Source organism: Meles meles, chromosome 1 (genome assembly GCF_922984935.1).
Source record: "Meles meles chromosome 1, mMelMel3.1 paternal haplotype, whole genome shotgun sequence".
NCBI lineage: Eukaryota > Metazoa > Chordata > Mammalia > Carnivora > Mustelidae > Meles > Meles meles.
In genome coordinates this window covers 189,479,352-189,500,343 of record NC_060066.1, presented here as the reverse complement: position 1 = coordinate 189,500,343, position 20,992 = coordinate 189,479,352, and the positions used below count along the sequence as shown (strand labels likewise).

Here is a 20,992-nt window from a genome sequence, read left to right as displayed (position 1 = left end):
TGGGGATTCCAACTTTTCTAATGGAATGCTTGGTTATGCTGAGGCAGAGGTCCTATTTCTGAGGATGTTTTGATGCCATCTCTTTGATTCAGATCAATCCATATTTACTGATCATTGTAGGCACAGCTTGTGCCAGGCACTAAAGGGGGGCAGAGATGCATCTGATTTGGTCCCTTTTCTTCAGGAACTTAGAATATTGTACAAGAGGTAGATAATGATTACAACAGTGACTAATACTTCGTCTACATTCTTCTAGGTATTGTTCTAAGGTCTTTGTGTATATTAACAGCAGACCTGTTAATATGAGGTAGGCTATTTCTATCTCTTAAAATGGGGGAGGAGGAAATTGAGATACAGAGAAAGTAAGTAATTTGCCCTGGGGCCCCTGGGTGGCTCAGTGAATTAAGCACCCCTTTTGGCTCAGGTCATGATCTTGGGATCTGGGATAGAGCCCCGCTCTCTCCTCAGTGGGGAGCCTGCTTCCCCCTCTCTCTGCCTACTTGTGATTTCTTTCTCTGTCAAATAAATAAAATCTTAAAATAAATAAAATAATTTGCCTCATGTTACGCAGCTAGTAAATGGCAGCACCAGGATTAAAGCCAAAACAGGCTTGCTCTGGAGTCTTTTTCTTTTCTTTTCTCTTCTCTTTCTTTCTTTTTTTAAGACTTTATTTATTTGACAGAGAGAGACACAGAGAGAGAGGGAACACAAGCAGGGAAGTGAGAGGGGGAGAAGCAGGCTTCCTGTAGAGCAGAGAGCCCGATGCAGGGCTTGATCCCCGCATTGATCCCCTGAAAGGCATACGCTTAATGACTGAGTCACCTAGGGCCCCCTGGAGTCTTTGTTCTTAACTTTATGCTGTAGAGCATTAGTTCTCAAAGTGTGGTCCCTAGATCAGCAGCATCAGCCTCATCGAGCAACTTATTAGAAACGCACCCTGGGGGCGCCTGGGTGGCTCAGTGGGTTAAAGCCTCTGCCTTTCTCTCAGGTCATGATCCCAGGGTCCTGGGATCGAGCCCTGCATCGGGCTCTCTGCTTGGCAGGGAGCCTGCTTCCTCCTCTCTCTCTCTCTCTGCCTGCCTCTCTCCCTACCTGTGATCTCTGTCAAATAAATAAATAAAATCTTTAAAAAAAAAAAGCAACGCACCCTGAAGGAAAAAAAAAAAAAGAAAAAAATGAACAGTCTTGGGTTCTACCCAAGACCTATTGAATCACAAGCTCTGGAGGCAGAGCTCAGCAGTCTGTTTTAACAAGCTCTCCAGGGGTGCCTGGGTGGCTCAGTGGGTTAAAGCCTCTGCCTTCTGCTCTGGTCATGGTCCCAGGGTCCTGGGATTGAGCCCCACATTGGGCTCTCTGCTCCGCAGGGAGCTTCCTCCTCCTCTCTCTCTCTCTGCCTGCCTCTCTGCCTACTTGTGATCTCTGTCTGTCAAATAAATAAATAAAATCTTAAAAAAAAAAAGGTATTAACAAGCTCTCCAGGTGATTATTATGCTTGCTATTTGAGAACCTCTGCTAGAGAGAAGCAAAGTACACTATGGTGTCAGAAATTAGTATCCTTATGGGTAGGGACTGGGTATGATCTTTCTCTTAAGTTCCTAGTCCTCTGCACAGCATCTAGTATAAAGTAGGCATCAAAAAATACATGTGGTGGAACACACATGGATATATGGGGAAGTGATGTTTGAGCTGAGTCTCTTACCACCTCTCATCTGCAGCAAACTGTATGAGAGAAATATTCCCAGAAACTGTGAGACTAGCAAGTAAGTGGCTGTGTTACTTTTGGCAAGGTGTGCACCAGCACCAAGGATCTGCATTAACACAAGGAGCCTGCAGAATGGTGGGGGGGTCATGTGGGAGCAAGTCAGGGGGTAAACATGTCAGGACTTGGTGAAGTGCTGAATGGGGGCAAGAAGCAAGGGAGAGAATCTCATTTCTGGAAACTGTATCCATTTGCAGAGAAAGGAGGCATAGAACAAGCACATTTGTGGGGGAAAGATTGATTTTGGACTCCAAATTTGAAGTCCTGGAGATCCAGGTGGAGCTGTCCAGCATACACTTGGAAATATGAGTTTAAGACGCGACTGGAGATAGAGATTTGGAGGGATGGTTGGGCCATAAGAATGGATGAGACCTTCGAGGAAAAAGTAGAAGGTGGAATAAGAGAGCTGGATTTAAAACCACAGTGAACACTGTTCCTTACTGGGGCAAAAAAGCAACATGGGACCCTTGAAGAAGACTGAAAAAGATTAGGCAATAGGAGAGTTTAGAAAATTCTGAAGCCAAGTAAGCCTCAAAAAGGAAGGAGAGGTCAGTGCCAAATGCTGCGGAGAAATAAGAATAGAAAATTATCCTTTGAATTTTGAGACAAAAAGTATTTTAAGTGACTTGGTGAGGACAGAAGCAGATTGACCGCGTTCAGGAGTGAGTTCTGGATGAAAAAGTGTAGGCAGGTGCTTCCCAGATCCCGCAAGATAGAACTCTGTAGTCGCACTTAAGTTGAGACTGTGACATCTTACAGGGTAGGCAGGGTCTCTTTCGTGTGTGGTCCCAGCGCCCAGCACTCGGCCTGGAAGAGAGGGTGGCGTCAGTGAGTTCAGTGACTAGGGACGGAGAAAGGCTTCGCGGAGGCAGGCGCTTTGCAGCCGAAGCTTGAAGGATGAGGGTGATTGGGAGGAGAGGTGGGAGGCAGGGCCCCTGGGTGATGGGGCGCTCTGAGTATGTTTGTGGGGGCCTGGGAATGAGGTGGGGTTCTTGAAATATGCGTTTGGCTGTGCAAAGGGGGAAGGCTGTATGTAGGTTTGGAGGGACCTGTTTGGGGGAAAGACACACGGCCGGAAGCTGCTGCCGGGGGTGAGGGGGGGCGGTGGGGGCAGACCCCCTCCCCCCACCGCCCCACCCCACTTACGCTGCTGCGCGGTTCCGCGGCGCCTTTACCGGAGCCCTCCCGCCGGGCTGCATGGCGACGGGTGACCGCCAGGGGCCGCTGCCTCAGGTCCCCGGTGCTCCCGCCCCTCTCCATTGGCCTTTGTTGCCGTCGGAGCGCCCCGCTTGACTCGTTCCCGTCCGCCCCCTGGGCCTGGCGGTCGCGCCTGCGCACTGGCAACTGGCCGGGCGCTCGCAGGGGGAGCTGCTGCAGGCTCCGCGGCGGCGGCGGCGGCGGCAACGGAGGCTGCGGGGGCAGCGGCGCGAGCGGCCGGGCTTGGGGGGGGGTGCCGAGCCCGGCCCGGAAGCCCGTGCAGCTAGAGTGCGGGGTACCTAGGCCCCTCACTCTGGACTCCACAGTCTCCGGGCCGCCTGACCTCCGCACGGGTATATGGGATGGAAGCGGGACCCTCGGGAGCAGGTAAGGGCCCCCGGGAGTGGGGGACGGTGCGTGCTCCAAGGACCGGGGGACTCCCGCGTGAAGAACAGGATTTCCGAGTGAGGAAAGGCTTCCTGAGTGAGGAGAGGGGCTCTTATGGGATGGGGGGCCCAGGTTGAAGGGGGGGGCTGTATGCAGTTCCGGGGGAAACCTTGTGAAGGAAGCCCTAAGACGGGGGCTGTTTATCAAAGGAGGCTGTATGCACTCCTGGAGGTGGGAAGTAATCTGGGAAAAGGGCCTGAACGCACGTAAGGACTCCCGGAGATCCCGGGAGGCCTAGGGAGAGGCCCGGCAGGTGGCAGGGGGCGGGCTCCAGGTGTCCAGGAGAGGAGGGGGTCGACACAGATGGGCCCAGTGCTGCTGCATGCCGGGGGGCGGGGGCTGGGCTGGGCTAGTGTCTCTTGGGAGAAGGCGCCAGAGCTGGGCTGTGAGCTCCGCCCCAGCCGGGCCTGACGCGGGGGCGAGGGTCAGGGGGCGGTGGGTGGGGATCCAGTCCTGGGATTCCCCCCGGTGAGTCTGGGGAGCTGGAGCGGAGGCGCCGGAGCATGCGCGGAGGTGGCAGCTGGAAGGGGCAGCCCGAAGTGGTGGGGGCGTGGCTGCCCGAATCCCCCCCACCCTCCCCCATCCCGCCCGATTTGTCTTGGAAAAGGAGCCCGCTGATGGGGCGCGTTCTCTCAAACGTTAAGTTGGCAGAGTGCAAATAGAAATGGTCCCCTTCCCCATCTTTGGGGCTGTTACACTTGATCCTGGAAACCCTCAGTCAAAATTTGCCAAGATCGGGTTGAGAGAAACTGCCAAAGTGCCGCCGTATGCCTCTGGGATGAGGAAAGACTGGAACCAAGGCAATGTTCTCCCCCTGAAGAGAGAACTTAGAAAGGGTGTTGGTTACTGAAGGAGCAAGGCCAGGACCAGATTTACCTGGAAGGGGTTGTCTGCCTGGTTTCCTCGTTTCTGGTCCAATACTTGGTAGAGATGGGACCTTTTAATCCAAAGATGATGATTTTTCCATTGAAATGTCTCTTCAGGTGACGGCCTACTCTCTTTCTATTCTTTAATATTTTTTGTGGCTTCTGTCCCCCCCCCGGATATCTTTTCTTCCTCTTCTCTTTGTTCCCCAGAAACTGTCAGGGCCATGTTATTAGACCCAAGGTTGCCAAGTTAGCCTTTGTCACAAATAAGTTGTTTGGGGGAGGGGGAGTTCATAGCTTTCATCCTGGTGAGTTCCAGGTGATAGCCTTAACTTCTTATTCACAGGCAATCAGGGTGAAAGGAGATGAGAACAGAGAGACTGGGGTAGGGCTACCTCAAGACCAGAGTCTCCAGGATGGGCTGTGGAATGGTGGTACCTTCTGTGTCCTAGATCTCTTTACCCTTTGATTGGAGGAGCATTCTGAACCTGGGAATCCTTTAGGTCTTGTCCCACTACCTCCTTCCATTTGCTCTAGGGGTGGAAATAGGATTTCTATTCACGAAAAGAATTTCATTTCATTTGATACATGAATTTCATTGCTGGTGAAGAATCATTATCTCTTTATGCCTGATCTTACACTCCCCCTCCCCCCAAGAAGATTGCTCCTACCAATTTACTCAGCTCATCCATTTAGTGATCTATAAGTACTTAGTGACTAATTTTCCCCAAACAAAAATGACCTCGTAAAGGCTGTGTAGGTCTTCATGAAGAATGCGGGGAGCATCTGACTTCAGAAAATCGTTTCTCCTTCCCTTGGGATTCTTTCTCCATTCTAGGAATTCTCCTGATTTTCTAGGCTGGAGACTATTTGAGCAACTTGTGTACTAGATAGAGTAGGAGTAGGTCACAGAGGTCCAGATGGATTGCTGGGAGCTGGCACCCATACTACACTGCTAATGATTTCATTTTGATGAATTCCTAGTAGGCTCTGGAGTGATGAAAAAATTTACTTTTTTTTCTTATTACAAGATATAATCTTCTAGGGAAGGTGACTAGAGCCTGGTATCTGGAGTCAGCTGTAGCCTAGTGGGACCGGCTTTACCTCATCAGAAGGGGTAGTTGGAATTCAGTCTGGAAGCTGTGAATGGAGGGACCCCATAACTGCCTCCTTCCTAGACCAGAAGTGTTTTCTTGGAAGTTGGAGGACACAGTACACAAAACTAAAGGTACTGGTGCTCACTTCACTGGACTATGTCCTGATGTGCTTTCTGTGCTCAGGTGTGTTCTAAGCACATATACTGAATTGGGAGCTTCAGGAGGGTAGAGGTAATATCTAATTTATCTGTGGAAACAGTGAGTGTCTAGGCCCTGACACAAAGTACACATTTAGTAAATGAAGTGAATCACATTCCGTTGTGAACATAAATGGTTAAGCACGTGTATGGATATTTAGTAGTTTGTATATACTTAAGTGTGGATAAATTTCTTTTAGGAGAGGTTGGCTTCTTAGTCTTTGCTTACTGGACAGCTAACGCAGCCTTGAGTTTGTGTTTCGAATAGGCAGTCTGGCTCTCAGGGAGGTATGTGGGCCTCAAAACTACAGGGAAGGAATCCCTGAGCCGGGCATTTCAGCTTGGTTACTTTTCCTTCTCAGCGCGGGTTGGGGATGGGGGGAGGGGGAGTGTCCTTTTCATGGCCCCTCCCTCCTTGCTTTTGTCTGCAAGGAAGGGCCCCGCCCCTTTTCCCCCAAGGCCCAAGCTTTGTCCTCTGTGCAGGGGCCCTCATCTGCATCACAAAGTGGCCGTCTGTCCCTGTCTGGGTTTGAAGGGAAGTGTCTCCCTTTCTCAGACTAAAAACTGGGGGCAGGGTGGGGTGGGGTGGGGGACTCTGTACAGCTCTAAGGCTTGCAGGGGGATGGGATGGGAGAGAGGTTCTCCCTTTTGCCTTCCCTAGTTTGGGGATGAAGGGGGAAGAGGGGGTTCTCCTGTTTTCCCAAAGCCTCCTTGGAGTGGAAGGTGCCTAAGGCTGAATTTGATGTGTAGTCCTATGTCTGGGGAAGAGAAGCCTTTGAGATTAGAGTGTCCCATCCCCCATCATTTCCACCCAGCCCCCAGCTCTGGATGTCTTTTTTCCCAAGAATCCGAATGATTATTCAGCCTGGAAGGCTACAGAGGTGAATGGAATGTAAAAACTTGGGGAAGGGAAGGGTATTTCTTATATCCACCAGGATGTTTATTTTGTGCAGGGTATATAATTGTTTTTTAGCAGTTTGCAGGTGTTGTGTATGCATGTGTGTTATTTGTGATATATCTGTGGATCTGTCTGTTTATTCATTTAATATCTGTATGTTGGACACCTCCTGTATGCTAGGAGGCAAGATACAGTCCCTGCTCTTGAAGAACTCACCATCTAGGGCGGTGAGGGGTATGTATATATAAAGGTAAACTATCTAGGTCTAAGTGTGTGTTTGGGTGTGTATGACAGGAATGTGTCTTACTATGTGTTTGCATATATCTATTGCTTATGTGTAATTTTTGTCCAGCTCTTTCTGGGGTAGGCACCCAGGTGCTAGTAGTTAGGCTTTCACTTCCCTATGTAGCTTGGTCCTTGATGGCCCTTTACCCCCAGGCTGAGCCTCCCTTTCTGTCTGCATTTCCCTGTCTGCAGAGTGGGGCTGGGCTTGACAGGTGGTTAGAAGGAGACATAGCAGCTTAGCTCTGGGAAGCTTGCCCCTCCCGTGAATGGTCCTGACCTCTTCCTGACCCCCCAGCTGAGGATATGCCACATCCCCCCTGCCTGGCAGACTGTGAAAGCAGAGCTATGTGATGGGAGGTTCTGGACTGGTTTATCCGTCTCTCCCACCTGGGCTGGTCCTCTAGTGGAAATGACGATAGTAGCTATGGACAAAGGCTTCTCTTAGGCAGTGTCCCTTTTTCCTCCCTTTCCCCTCAAGCTAGAAAATAAAACTAGGGGCAGCAATCTAGCTGGTGGCAAGAGAGGAGAAAGTAGTGGAAGCTGGCCCTGCCCTAGCCCTTTCCCAGGGGCCTGCTCTATCTTGAAACTGATCCCTTCTGTTAACTGTCTGGACTCTCTGTGTGGCAGGAGCTGTGCCTGTGCAAAGCACCTTATTCTCCTCCTCAGAGCCAGTATCTCATTCTTCTCCAGCATGTTAATGGCTGTCTCCTTCCCAAGTCCTGTACACTAGCCTATATTCTTGGCCCAGTCTCCTGTGTTCTGCCTGTCTTCATTCCTTAGCTTTTTCTTCTTTTGAACTTTTTCTTCTTTGTCTCTCCAGTTGCAGCCTTGCTTCTTGCTCAAGCTCCCATCTCTAACCTATATGTTTCCCAGGCCTTAACTCCAGCCTTCCCTCTTTCCTGGATCAAGCCTCTTTCTGCTGTGATTTCCGGTTGTGGCCTCTTTGTCAGCTTCCTGTTTCAGCCCCTCTCTTTCTTTTGTCTCCAAACTGTATTTTTTTTAGCCTTTTCAACTTTTATGTCTCTCCAACCTCAGCCATACAGTTGCCTTAATCCGTTCTAAAACTTTGTCTCCCTTACATCCCCCTAGCCTGACCTTCTTTGGATCTTCCTCCTGCTTACATTGCAGAGGAGCATTACGATGTTGCTATTTCATGTTCAGGATGGTGATAAGTGAAGTGAGCATCTGGCTGGCAGAGAAGAGAAGCATTCTTGGTCTGTTAGATACCTGGTGGAGGCAGGTGTCCTAATCTAGTACATGAAAGAAAGTTTTATTATTGGGAGCCAGATTTAGCTCCTCTGCTTAACATGTAACAGAAACATACTAAGTATTCATTTGATGAATTGAAGGGAGACAAGAAGGATAATTTTCCTTTTTTTTTTTTTTTTTTTTTAGGATAATTTTCCTAACTGGAGAGAGGTTTGAAAAAAATGAACGTGGGTTGTCTGAGTCTGTGGAACCCCTCAGTTGGGTTGGGTAGGCAGGAAGGAGGCTTCCCTTATACTCCCCCGTTAGGTTCTGGGAGGCCTTGTGCCTTCTTTGATCAGAATGATAAGGAAATTGCTAGACTCTACCCTCACCAGCTTCTTTATCTTGTAGCTGCGGGCGCCTACCTGCCCCCCCTGCAGCAGGTGTTCCAGGCACCTCGCCGACCTGGCATTGGCACTGTGGGGAAACCAATCAAGCTCCTGGCCAATTACTTTGAGGTGGACATCCCTAAGATTGACGTCTACCACTACGAGGTGGATATCAAGCCGGATAAGTGTCCTCGCAGAGTCAACCGGTAAGTGAAGCACATAAACTGCCAAATCCAGGGGTCTTTACTGTCCTGAGTCTCAGAATCCTCAGAGACTATCCAGAAAACTGGTAGAGGGTGGTATCACCAGATTCAAAGAAGTTTTGGAGGAGGAGATTCCAGGTAAGGTAAAAACTGACAAATATCGTTGAATTTGGCTATTAAGAGATATTGGTGCCTTTTGCAAAGCAATTTCAGCAGAGTAGTTGGGCTAGTTAGTATTCTAACTACAGCGAATTGACGAATAAGTAGAAGGTAATGTGGTAAGGACAGTGAGAGCAAATAGCCTTTATTAAATAGCTTGAAAGTGAAGCATGGGGAGAGAGAGAGACTGTGTTGGTTAGAGAGGATTTATAGGAGTCAAGTACAGTGCATTGTGCATTGCAGTATTTGTTAAAATTAATGAATGAATTGAAAGTTTTTAAGAAGGAGACCTAGATAAGTAGGAGAAGAAGCTAGTTAAAGGTGCCGGGCAGAAGGGAGAAGAATGAGTTCCTACTCATTATTAAGGCAGGAAGACATTACAGGACACATAGTTGGAGGAATTAGCCTTGGAAAGAGCAATACTTCTTTCTTCCTTCCTTTTCCTTTTTTTTTTTTTTTTTTAAAAGATTTTATTTTTAAGTAATCTCTCTACCCAGCATGGAGCTCAGACTTAACAACCCTGAGAACAAGAGTCTGATGCTCTTCCAACTAAGCCATCTGGGTGCCCCGAAGCAATATTTCTTTTCAGAATTAATTTATTTCATTATTACTTGAAAACTACATATGCACAATGTAAAAATAAATAAAATATTACAAAAAGAGCAGCAGTGAAAAATGTCTCCTGTTACCCTGGTCCTTAGTTCCCTAGTCCTTTTCCCTAGAGGCATTCATTGTTACCATTCTTGAGTATGTTTCCATATATTTTTGTTTGCATATGCAAGCATATGTGTATATAAAACATTTTTTAAAATGCACAAAATAGGGGTGCTAGGGTGGCTCCATTGGTTAAGTATCTGTCTTTGGCTCAGGTCATGTTCCCAGGGTCCTGGGATGGAGCCCCACATTGGTCTCCCTGCTCAGTGGGGAGCCTGCTTCTCCGGCTCCCTCTGCCACTTCCCCTGCTTGTGTTCTCTCATTCTAAATAAATAAATAAAATCTTAAAACACACACACACACACACACACACACACACACACACACACACAATATAGAATCCGATAAGCCTTGTTCTATACCTTGCTTTTTTCCACTGAACAATATATATCAGATCATGTATATCTGCCTTAGTCTTTTGCATAGCTCCATAGATATTCCATTGAATGGATGTATTATAACTTATTTAATGAATCTATGGATGAACACTTAGCTTTAACCTAAACTTTTGCTACAAAAGTGAAACTGTTGAATATTATCAAATGTAGATACATTTTTGCTCTCAAATATGAGTGTATCTAGAGGATAAATTCCTAGGCGTGGAATTGCTGGCATAATACATTGAAAAATTTGGAGATACTACCAGTTTTTTGTGTGTTTTTTTTTTTAAGGTAAGTTGTACCAATTTATACTCTCCCATTAATCAGAGTATTAGTGCGTCTTCCCTCTGTACCAGTCCATTGTATTGGATTTTTTGACCTTTGGAATTCTGATATGTAGAAAATTATATCTTGGACCAATTTTATTTATTTATTTATTTATTTATTTTTAAATATTTTATTTATTTGACAGAGAGAAATCACAACTAGGCAGAGAGGCAGGCAGAGAGAGAGGAGGAAGCAGGCTCCCCGCGGAGCAGAGAGCCCGATGTGGGGCTCGATCCCAGGACCCTGGGATCATGACCTGAGCCGAAGGCAGAGGCTTTAACCCACTGAGCCACCCAGGCGCCCCTTTATTTATTTTTTAAAGTAAGTTCTTTGCCCAGCCTGGGGCTTGAACTTACAGCCCTGAGATCAAGAGTTGCAGCTCTACCAACTGAGCCAGCCAGGTTCCCCAATCTTGGTTTAATTTTTTTTTTTTTTTAAAGATTTTATTTATTTATCTGACAGACAGAGATCACAAGTAGGCAGAGAGGCAGGCAGAGAGAGAGGAGGAAACAGGCTGCTTGCGGGGCTCGATCCCAGGACCCGGGGATTATGACCTGAGCCGAAGGCAGAGGCTTTAACCCACTGAGCCACCCAGGCGCCCCTTAAAATTTATTTATTTGACAGACAGAGATCACAAGTAGGCAGAGAGGCAGGCAAGAGAGAGGAGGAAGCAGGCTCCCTGCTGAGCAGAGAGCCTGATGCGGGGCTCGATCCCAGGACCCAGGGATCATGACCCGAGCCGAAGGCAGAGGCTTTAACCCACTGAGCCACCCAGGCGCCCCTTAAAATTTATTTGACAGGCAGAGATCACAAGTAGGCAGAGAGGCAGGCAGAGAGAGAGGAGGAAGTAGGCTCCCTGCTGAGCAGAGAGCCCGATGTGGGACTCGATCCCAGAACCCTGAGATCATGACCTGAGCCGAAGGCAGAGGCTTAACCCACTGAGCCACCCGGGCGACCCTAGAGTTGATTTTTGATTGGAGGTAGAAATGGGTTCTGGAGTTAGAGGGTAAAGGAGAAAGTTTGACACAGTCTGTGAGGGATGGAACTGATCAGGGACATGAAAAAGATTGCTTGGTAGCACTAAAGCCTAATTAGGATTGAAACCATGTATTTAGTATTTATAAAGTGCAGGTTGAGGTTTTTTTTAATCCAATAGTATTCAAGAGCTTTGGTTTAGAAAGTAAAGAGGTCAGATAGTTGGGTGGAATGGTATTCTGAAGGATAAATGGACACTCTGGGATCTTAGGGGCAGAGGACAGGAAGTAAAATCAAGAAAGAGATGATAATGGTGTGGTGGGACTTAAGGTTTCAGAGAGATGGAAGAGACAGGGTTCTTCCATGGTTTATTCCTATTTCAATTCACACTTTTTCCTCATCTACCTTTTTTATGTCTCAGTTTGGGGATTGGAGCAGCCTGGATTCTGTTCCTGATTCTAGATAGACCCTGGGAATGAGCTCTTTTTCTTCTCTGCTCCAACCACCCCCCACAGGAGGCACATGCACTTACTCTTTCAGATCCTATAGAGCCTTGGTGATCTGAGAACCAGAAGCATCACTTGATAGCTTATTAAGACTGTAGAATTTCAGACTTTGCTCTAGCCCTGAATTAGAATCTCATTTTAATAAAATCTCCAGGTGATTCATATGAAAGTTAACATTTGAGAAGCACTACCACAGAGTAGATGAGATTAGAGTAGCTGCTAGGAGGGGGTGGACATTACCTGAACATCGAATTGCTTCCAAGAGCTTGAAGTAGTAGTCTCTCAGCTTCCATAGGCTGCTCCTATCCCCCACAGGGAGGTGGTGGAATACATGGTCCAGCATTTCAAGCCTCAGATCTTTGGTGATCGCAAGCCCGTGTATGATGGAAAGAAGAACATTTACACTGTCACAGCACTGCCCATTGGCAATGAACGGGTAAGCTGGGAGTCAGGCTAGATGTGTCAGGGGTCTGGGGTGGTACACAACTCATGTAAGTGTATTAGGAGTCTGGAGGTTCAGAAATACCTTTCATCTTTTATGATGAGAAAGTGTGTTTTAGGGTGAGGGGTAGGTAGATGCTGATGTTTATTTAGCCAGTGTATGTCTGTCCTTGTCCCAAACAGACTGAGATTAGACTTAAAATAGACCTAAAGGACTTCCTGCTAAGTTGAGAAGGATAGAAGTACTAAGCTAAGGTGGCTACAGACTAAATGTCTTGATTTCCTCTGAAATCTTCATTGTTAGCCCTGTTAGTTTAATGAGCAAGTGCTTGGGAAATCTGTGTGGTGGCGGAAGCTGGGGCAGGGCAAGGAATATTGGACTGTGTGGAAAGCACTGGCAATCCTTCACCTTCATTTTTCTGAAGGTTGACTTTGAGGTGACAATCCCTGGGGAAGGGAAGGATCGAATCTTCAAGGTCTCCATCAAGTGGCTAGCTATTGTTAGCTGGCGCATGCTGCACGAGGCCCTCGTCAGTGGGCAGATCCCTGTTCCCTTGGAGTCTGTGCAAGCCCTGGATGTGGCCATGAGGCACCTGGCATCCATGAGGTACTGGGTTTAGTTTGTAACTGGGCAACTAGTGGTGGCATAATGGCTATGTGGGGAGGTGGGGAATAAGCACTTACTAAGGTCCCACAATATGCATTTCAAATAAAACATTCATTGAAGCCCTACCATATACCAAACAGTATGCATATACTTTTAGGTGATTTAAAGCCTTGGCCCTGGCCCTTATAGATATCTTTGGACCTCCACCCCATCTGTCCCTGCAGGACAGAGAAAAGATAGACTTGTACAAGGTCAGTCATACAACTAGTCAAGGATCAGAGCTGGAATTAAAGCCCTGGTGTCCTGCCTTCCAGGCCAGGGCTCCTCCGTGCCCAGGATGCCTCACAGGGTGGGGGCCTGTGCCCGAGGGACCAGTTCTCTGCCTGTCCCTGCCAGGTACACCCCCGTGGGCCGCTCCTTCTTCTCACCGCCTGAGGGCTACTACCACCCGCTGGGGGGTGGGCGCGAGGTCTGGTTCGGCTTTCACCAGTCTGTGCGCCCTGCCATGTGGAAGATGATGCTCAACATTGACGGTGAGTGGGGAGAGCTATGGAGCCAGGGGCACCCTTAGTCCAGTGACCACACTCCCAGCCTCATCCCTCCCAGCTCTGCAACCATGCTCCTAGTCTAATCCCTACAGCCCTGGGACCCCTCCCCCATCCCAATACCCTATAAGGAAGAGGGTGTAAAGAGCAGTGCCTCCATTTATTTTGAAAGACCAAACCTGAGCTGAGCTATATCCACCCTGTCCCCACAGTCTCAGCCACTGCCTTCTACAAGGCACAGCCAGTGATTGAGTTCATGTGTGAGGTGCTGGACATCAGGAACATAGACGAGCAACCCAAGCCCCTCACAGACTCTCAGCGTGTGCGTTTCACCAAGGAGATCAAAGGTGAGGACCCAACCAGGTGGGGAAAGGAAACAGTACCACTTTGTCTTTAGTCCTAAAAGGAAATCCCCGTGGGATATATTCAGGGGAGAGGCCAAGCCTGGGCTCATGAGCAGCCTTTTCCAACCCTGACAAGCAGTGTGTGTATCCCAGGGCTAAAGGTGGAAGTGACCCACTGTGGACAGATGAAGAGGAAATACCGTGTGTGTAATGTTACGCGCCGCCCTGCCAGCCATCAGACGTGAGTTGACAGGCTGCTAAGCCATACCTTAGTGGAAGAGGGCTGATATTTCAGCATAACTTCTTTCACTCTCCTCCCTCTCCCCAAACCCTAACAGCCTTGAGGATGAGCCCTGTTTTCAAAGATAAGCTGTGGGAGTTTGGCATCCATCCTCCAAACTTCCCAGATCCTTGATACTCTCCTTAACATTTTTACCTTCTTGGTCTCCACCTTTCCTCCTTGGGCCTTTACTATAGAACAAGAGTGTTCCCCTGACTGCTGCCTCAGTTCTGTAAATGTAAAGGATCTTTCACAATTTACTCTTCCTTCTGAAAAAGAAGGCAGGGCTCCTGGTCTAGACCTTGGGGAATTTGTCATTGATTCTGTCCACCTCCTTGACCTCAGACTGCTAGACTATGAGTCTCTGCTGTGTGTTGGACTTTATGGTCAGAACTAGAAATGCATGAGTCAGATATGGTCTTGAGTATTGTGGAACTTGCCTTTCAAATCTTTTGTCTTCCCTCTCAGAGCCCTGTCTTGCCTGTTCTCCCGTGAATGGCAGTGCTCAAAGAGGCTGGATAGGGATGAAGCCAAGTCTCGGGCTTCCCGTGGTTGTAAGTCTAAAGAGATGGGATTAAGTGCTGGGCTCTGACACTTCCTTCCCTTCCCCCAAACAGGTTTCCCTTGCAGCTAGAGAGTGGACAAACTGTGGAGTGCACCGTGGCACAGTATTTCAAGCAGAAATATAACCTTCAGCTCAAGTATCCCCACCTGCCCTGCCTGCAAGTTGGCCAGGAACAAAAGCATACCTACCTGCCCTTAGAGGTGAGGCTGCCAAGTAATGGCTGGGTTGGAGAACAAGCATTGTACCTGCACACTGATGATCAGAGGTGTGTTCTCCCATTCGTAGTCTCTCATTCTCATTTAGAAGCTTGGAAAATTGACATTCTGAGAGGTATGAGGTCATTTTGTGAATTGTAGGCCTCATCTTACCTGCTAATTTCTTTTGTTATTCCCCATCCTGCTATCATGTTCTTTTAGGACTGCCAGGTAAGGTGAAGCTGTATTTATGTTTAATAAATAAGTAGTTCATTCAGGACAGAGATTTCAGTTATCTGAATTCATTTTAATTTTTATTTCTCTTATCCTGTCTTAACTTTCGATTTTTCTTACCTGGAGCTGGGGATCCTAAATGATCTAGAGATACAAGTATACCTTATTTTCCAGAAAATAGAGATAACTTTTAGCTGCAATGTGAATCCTATTCACTGTTACCACTGTGGTCATCAATGTGTTCCTTTTGAAAAGGTTTTAGCCCCAAGATTTATCATATCTTTATGCTTTAACAGATCTTTGAAATCATGTGGTTCAAGAATAGAAATGTTATTTAAATCATAGAATACAAATGCAGAACCATTGGGCTATATTTGATTTGGTATACACTAGCCAAAATGCGTAATGAGAAACTACTGCTGACTTCTTCATTGTTTAGTCCAGTACTACTCAAAGTGTGGTCAGTAGACCAATAGCAACAGATACTACTTGGGGGACTTGTTTGAAATGTGGGACTTGTTTGAAATGTGGAACAAGTGGGACTTGTTTGAAATGTGGACTCTCAGGTTCCACCTAGAACTGTTGAATCAAAATCTTTTAACAAAATCCAGAGAGGATTCATATGAACATTAAAATTGGAGGAGCACTAACCTAGAAAAACATCTCACTCTGTTTCAAGAGTCAAATAGCCAGGACCAAAGCTCAAGCCTTCCATTAGCTTCTGGGATTTTAGAGCTAACCAGAGGAAATTAGGCAGAGGGAAGATAAGATCCCAAAACCCAAGAACTCTGACTTTAGTTAATAGCTGTTGATGTGGGCACCTGGGTGGCTCAAAGGGTTAAGCCTCTGCCCTTGGCTCAGGTCATGGTCTCAGGGTCCTGGGATGGAGCCCCGCATTGGGCTCTCTGCTCAGCAGGGAGCCTGCTTCCCCCTCTCTCTCTGCCTGCCTCTCTGCTTACTTGTGATCTCTCTCTCAAATAAATAAATAAAATCTTTAAAAAAAAATGCTGTTGATTCACGGAAAGTGGGATGAAGACAGTATGTTCTCTTGAGGTGGAAACAGGAGTCTTCAAAGACAATCCCAGCTAAGTAGATAGACTTTAGTTAATATCTTCTGCAAGCTAAGATTTTTAGCAAATTAGCATTACTTCTGTGTAAACATTAGTTTCCAAGGTGAATAATTTATATAATGACATATTTTTATTCTTATTATCATTTGTTTATTTAACAAATATTAATTGAGCTCCTGCTGTGTGTTATTTGCTCTTTTAGGTGCTGGGAATGTAGAGGTTAACAAGACAGACAAGGTCTCTGCTGTCATAGAGCTTAATATTCTAGAAGGGGGGGGCACCTGGGTGGCTCAGTGGTTTAAGCCGCTGCCTTCGGCTCGGGTCATGATCTCAGGGTCCTGGGATCGAGTCCCACATCGGGCTCTCTGCTCGGCAGGGAGCCTGCTTCCCTCTCTCTCTGCCTGCCTCTCTGCCTACTGGTGATCTCTCTCTGTCAAATAAATAAATAAAATCTTAAAAAAAAAAAAATATTCTAGAAGGGGGAGATAGACAATAAATAAGATAGTTTGACATAGTTGTAAGTGGTATAAGAATAATAAAACAGATAAAGGGGACAGAAGTAAGGGAGGAGGGGTTTGGAGAGCCACTTTAGTTATTATAGTCAGGGAGGGTCTCTTTTAGGAGATATTTGAGTCCTAAATTTTGAGTTAGAGACAACCTTCATTAACCTGAGGGAAGATCCTTCCAGGCAGGAAGTAAATAATAAGTACAAAGTCTCTAAAGCATCAGGGAGCTTGGATTTTTTTAAGAGCTAGAAGGCCGTAGTGGCTGGTGTGTAGTATATGAGGGGAAAAGTATAGTGGATGATTTCAGAGAGAGAGGTGCAGGGTCCAATCATGTAGGCAATTGTAGCCAGGTGGGATTAAAAAAAAAAAATCACTGTTTAGAGTAACTTTATCAAGATATAATTTGTATACATAAAACTTACCCTCTTAAAATGTACAGTTCAGTGGTTTTTAGTATGTTTAGAATTTTATAACCATCATTATTATCTAATTCTAAAATATTTCATCATTTCCAGAAGAAAACCCATACCCATCAGTAGTCACTTACACTTCTATCACCAATCAGCCCTTAATAATCACTAATCTATTTCTGTCTTTGTGCATTTGTCTGTTCTGGACATTTCATATGAATAGAATTATATAATATGTGACTTTTTGACTGGCATATTCCACTTAGCATAATGTCTTTAAGGTTCATTAAATTGTATCATGTGTCAGAATTTTTTTTTTCCTTTTCAGGGCTAAGTAATATTTTTTGGTACATATTTGCCCCATTTTTTAATCCATTCCTTCATTGATGGATACATTAGGTTGCTTTCACTTTTTTAGCTATAATGAATAATGCTGCTGTGAATATAGGTGTACAGATATGCTAGTCCCTGCTTTCATTTCTTTTGAGTACATACTCAGATGTAGATTTACTGAATCATATCGTTATTATGTGTTTAACTTTGTGAGGAATACCATACTGTTTGCACAGTGGCTGTACCATTTCATATTCTCATAAGCAATGCACAGGGTTCCAATTTCTCCATATCCCTGCTTTAGTTCTTTCCCTAATGTTGATCCTGTAGCTTAAATTATCTGTCAAGAGTGCCACAACTTTAAGGTGCTTTTAAGAAGGCAACCTCCTAAATTTTAACAATTCTAGATTTTTATTAATTGAATCGACTAATTTGTATATACTTTGGGATATGGAATTTAAGGGCAGATGACCTTGTCCTGGTTTTCCTACCATTGTTCACAATAAACTTTGGAAATTAGGAGGAAAACCAGTACTTAAATAGTGTTGGCCCTACGTGAACAAATTATATATTTCATTTTGTGTAACTCCTCACAACAACCTTGTAGACAGTGTTTTATCCCGTGACTGAAATTAAAGAAGCAGAGTCTCAGAGTAGTTAAGAGACCTGCCCAAGGTAATACCACCTAGAAATGGCAAAGCTGGACTTCAAACTCAAGTCCTTCCAACCTACTGGCTCTCTCTACTCTGCCAAAAGGCTTCCTGTTCACAGCATCTTGAATATAGTATATTGGGGAATGGAAGTCTTATACTGTACTAGAAAGTCTTTTTTCTGATCTCTGCTGTGTTCTCTTGGGTCCCCAAACCGGAATGCATGGCGGGAACTCAAACCAATAGAGGACGCTGTCAGCCAATAGAGACTGATTTCTGTAGTCCAAGGGCTTAGTGATCATCTGTAGGCTGGGGCTCAAGAGTTAAGAGCCATCTCCAGTTCTGGTGGATTGCAGGGAAGCAGCTGACTGCTTGTCACCATTTGAAGGGCTGTCTACTACCTTTGGAATCCAGTTTGTGTGTATTGAGTTTTTTAGTATTCAGAAGAGCTCTATACTGGGTCCTTTGGTAAATAATAATTTATGCTAGAGTTTACTGAGTGTTACTGTGTTCCAGAACTATATGCGGTCCTCTAAGTGCTTTATTTTATTTAGTCTCTGAACAACCCTGAGATTGTTACTGTTCTCCCCAGTTAACATGAGACCTGAGCCTAGATCTGGCTCTGGATTCCAATCTGTTAATGACAAAGTGGCTATATTGCCTTTTGTATTGCACATGGATATTTTCTAACTTAACTTGTCTCTGCACAAGAGATTTTGCAATCCCCTTCCCAGGCCTGACAGCCAAGGTCTCTTCCTTATTGTGGGGCTCTGGGTACAGGGTGGACTGTACTCAAGCCAGAGCTACCTGTCCTTCTCGTTTCCTCAGGTCTGTAACATTGTGGCTGGGCAGCGCTGCATTAAGAAGTTGACCGACAACCAGACTTCGACCATGATAAAGGCTACAGCTAGGTCGGCCCCAGACAGACAGGAGGAGATTAGCCGCCTGGTCAGTAGGGCTGCAGAGAAATGTATGCTTGGTTGCTCAGTCATTGGGGCCCCTGGTAGCATAGATGCTTTTCTGCCTTGGCAGGATCCTCAGGAGAACACAAAGTCTGGATTTGTTGCCTGGGATTCCATAGGACTGCTCTTGTTTCTTGACCCTGTAGCTACTTGGCTTCCTATTTCTTTTTCCCTCCTGTATTACTTCCCTGTGTTATCCACTCCCACTTACTTCATTTTCCACTTTCCCCCCCTTTTTTAGGGCTATTACTTGCCAGCCCCAGCTGCTCTTCAGGGCTTTCTCCTTGGGACCTAGAGGGTGAGCAGTATTGCCTAGCTGCTGCTCTCCTGAGATTCCCTCCTTTTGTCTTGCAGATGAAGAATGCCAGCTACAACCTAGATCCCTACATCCAGGAATTTGGGATCAAAGTGAAGGATGACATGACGGAGGTGACGGGGCGAGTGCTGCCGGCGCCCATCTTGCAGTACGGCGGCCGGGTGAGCAGGGTCAGGGCCAGACAACATCTCTGGGTCATATGGGAGAGGGGAATTGGGTTTATATAGCCAGGGGCTTTTGCTCCCCTACTCACCTGGCTCTACTGAGGCTCACCTGGGCACCCCCTCTGCCTATCCCCAGAACCGGGCCATTGCCACACCTAATCAGGGTGTCTGGGACATGCGGGGGAAACAGTTCTACAACGGGATCGAGATCAAAGTCTGGGCCATCGCCTGCTTCGCACCCCAAAAGCAGTGTCGAGAAGAGGTGCTCAAGTAAGGAGTTTTGGGTAGATGGGTGGGAAGCACCCTAGAGCTGCCTACCTTCCCCTGCCCACAAAGGGCCAAGATTTGATTTGTGGTCTCTTCTTTCTGACTCTTGACCCTGCTTTCCTGTCCTTCCTGGCTCAAACTTCTGCCTGTTCCTTTTCTGTCCATTTGTGGTCAGAAGTCTCCATAAGTTGTATTTGTGTCAGAGATGACGATTTTAGGACATGAATCTCCTAAAGGAGACCTGAATTATTTTATTGTTGTAATTACTAACATTGGTAGTAAATAATACAGTGATGACTATAATGTTGCAGCAACACTACTTAATTTTATGTTCTCTCATTTCATCTTCACAGTGAGTAGGTGGTGGTATTTCCATTTTCAGGAGACTGAGGCTCAAAGAGTACCTTGTACAAGGTTTGCATATCAAGAAGTTGTCAGAGTTGGGATCAAATCAGATCTGAGGCTTCAAAGCTTGTATTCCTCATTGGAAACAAAAGCTCAGCTGGTTCTCTGGGCTCTCCTCTCCTATATACAGAATTTGTTCATTCAGGTCCAAGTGACCTGAATCAGATGAACATGAGTTATAAGGGCCTCTTAGCTACCTGTGGCTGAGAGGCTAGGGACAGATGACAGCAATGAAGAAAATGATATAGCCAAATGATTTAAAGGAATACATTAGGGGAGTAATGGTCTTGAGTGAATGAATGAATAGTAAAGCCAGTTTTTTTTTTGTATTGAGATATTTCAAGTACTGCAAAATTAACCCATTTAAAGTGTATAGTTCACTATTTCCTGTAGTCTTTTGATGTGGTCGCTTCTTATTTGGATCTAGAGTAGGGTCAAAGGGTCAGTGCACACCTAGACTGAGGAAGAGTTGGTGGAGCTGACCACTTTGGGTTGACAAGGATAATAGAGCTGTGTGTCCTGGCAGGTTCAGCTGACATTGGAGATTTCGTAAGAATTAGTTACAGTAGCACCTGATAAATGTAGGGACTCTGGCTGCCCTACCTGTCTTTCTCCCTTCTCCTCTCACCATCACACTTAATAGTTTATTTTATTATTAGTTTTTAATTTGTTTTATATATTTTTAAAAGATTTTATTTATTTTGACAAAGACACAGTGAGAAAGGGAACACAAGCAGGGGGAGTGAGAGAGGGAGAAGAGTCTTCCCATGGAACAGGGAGTCCGATATGGGGCTCAATCCCAGGACCCTGGGATCATGACTGAGCCGAAGGCAGATGCTTAATGACTCACCCATCCAGGCACCCTTAATAGTTTCTTTTCTTTCTTTCTTTTTTTTTTTTAAGATTTTATTTATTTATTTGACAGACAGAGATCACAAGTAGGCAGAGAGAGAGAGAGAGAGAGAGAGAGAGAGAGGAGGGGAAGCAGACTTCGTGCTGAGCAGATAGCCCGATGTGGGGCTTGATTCCAGGACCCTGAGATCATAACCCGAGCTGAAGGCAGAGGCTTTAACCCACTGAGCCGCCCAGGCGCCCCAATAGTTTCTTTTCTT

General features: G+C 46.1%; 1 protein-coding gene across 4 annotated transcripts in view; it reads left to right on the top strand.

The window, feature by feature from the left end:
- Positions 1-3,082: 3,082 nt before the first annotated feature.
- The window catches only part of AGO1 (argonaute RISC component 1), a 37,967-nt gene continuing 20,057 nt past the window's right edge, over positions 3,083-20,992 (top strand). The window contains exons 1-11 of one of the 4 annotated variants that reach the window (XM_046003358.1): positions 3,083-3,343; positions 8,346-8,529; positions 11,903-12,023; positions 12,454-12,635; positions 13,032-13,168; positions 13,393-13,527; positions 13,678-13,765; positions 14,422-14,569; positions 18,595-18,714; positions 19,083-19,205; positions 19,345-19,478. In XM_046003358.1, the coding sequence (XP_045859314.1) occupies positions 3,319-3,343; positions 8,346-8,529; positions 11,903-12,023; positions 12,454-12,635; positions 13,032-13,168; positions 13,393-13,527; positions 13,678-13,765; positions 14,422-14,569; positions 18,595-18,714; positions 19,083-19,205; positions 19,345-19,478 (1,397 nt within the window). In that variant the 5' untranslated portion in view covers positions 3,083-3,318. Of the gene's footprint in view, positions 3,344-8,141; positions 8,530-11,902; positions 12,024-12,453; positions 12,636-12,949; positions 13,169-13,392; positions 13,528-13,677; positions 13,766-14,421; positions 14,570-18,594; positions 18,715-19,082; positions 19,206-19,344; positions 19,479-20,992 lie in introns of those variants that run through there. The other 3 variants (XM_046003341.1, XM_046003349.1, XM_046003363.1) reach the window with 3 other exon arrangements.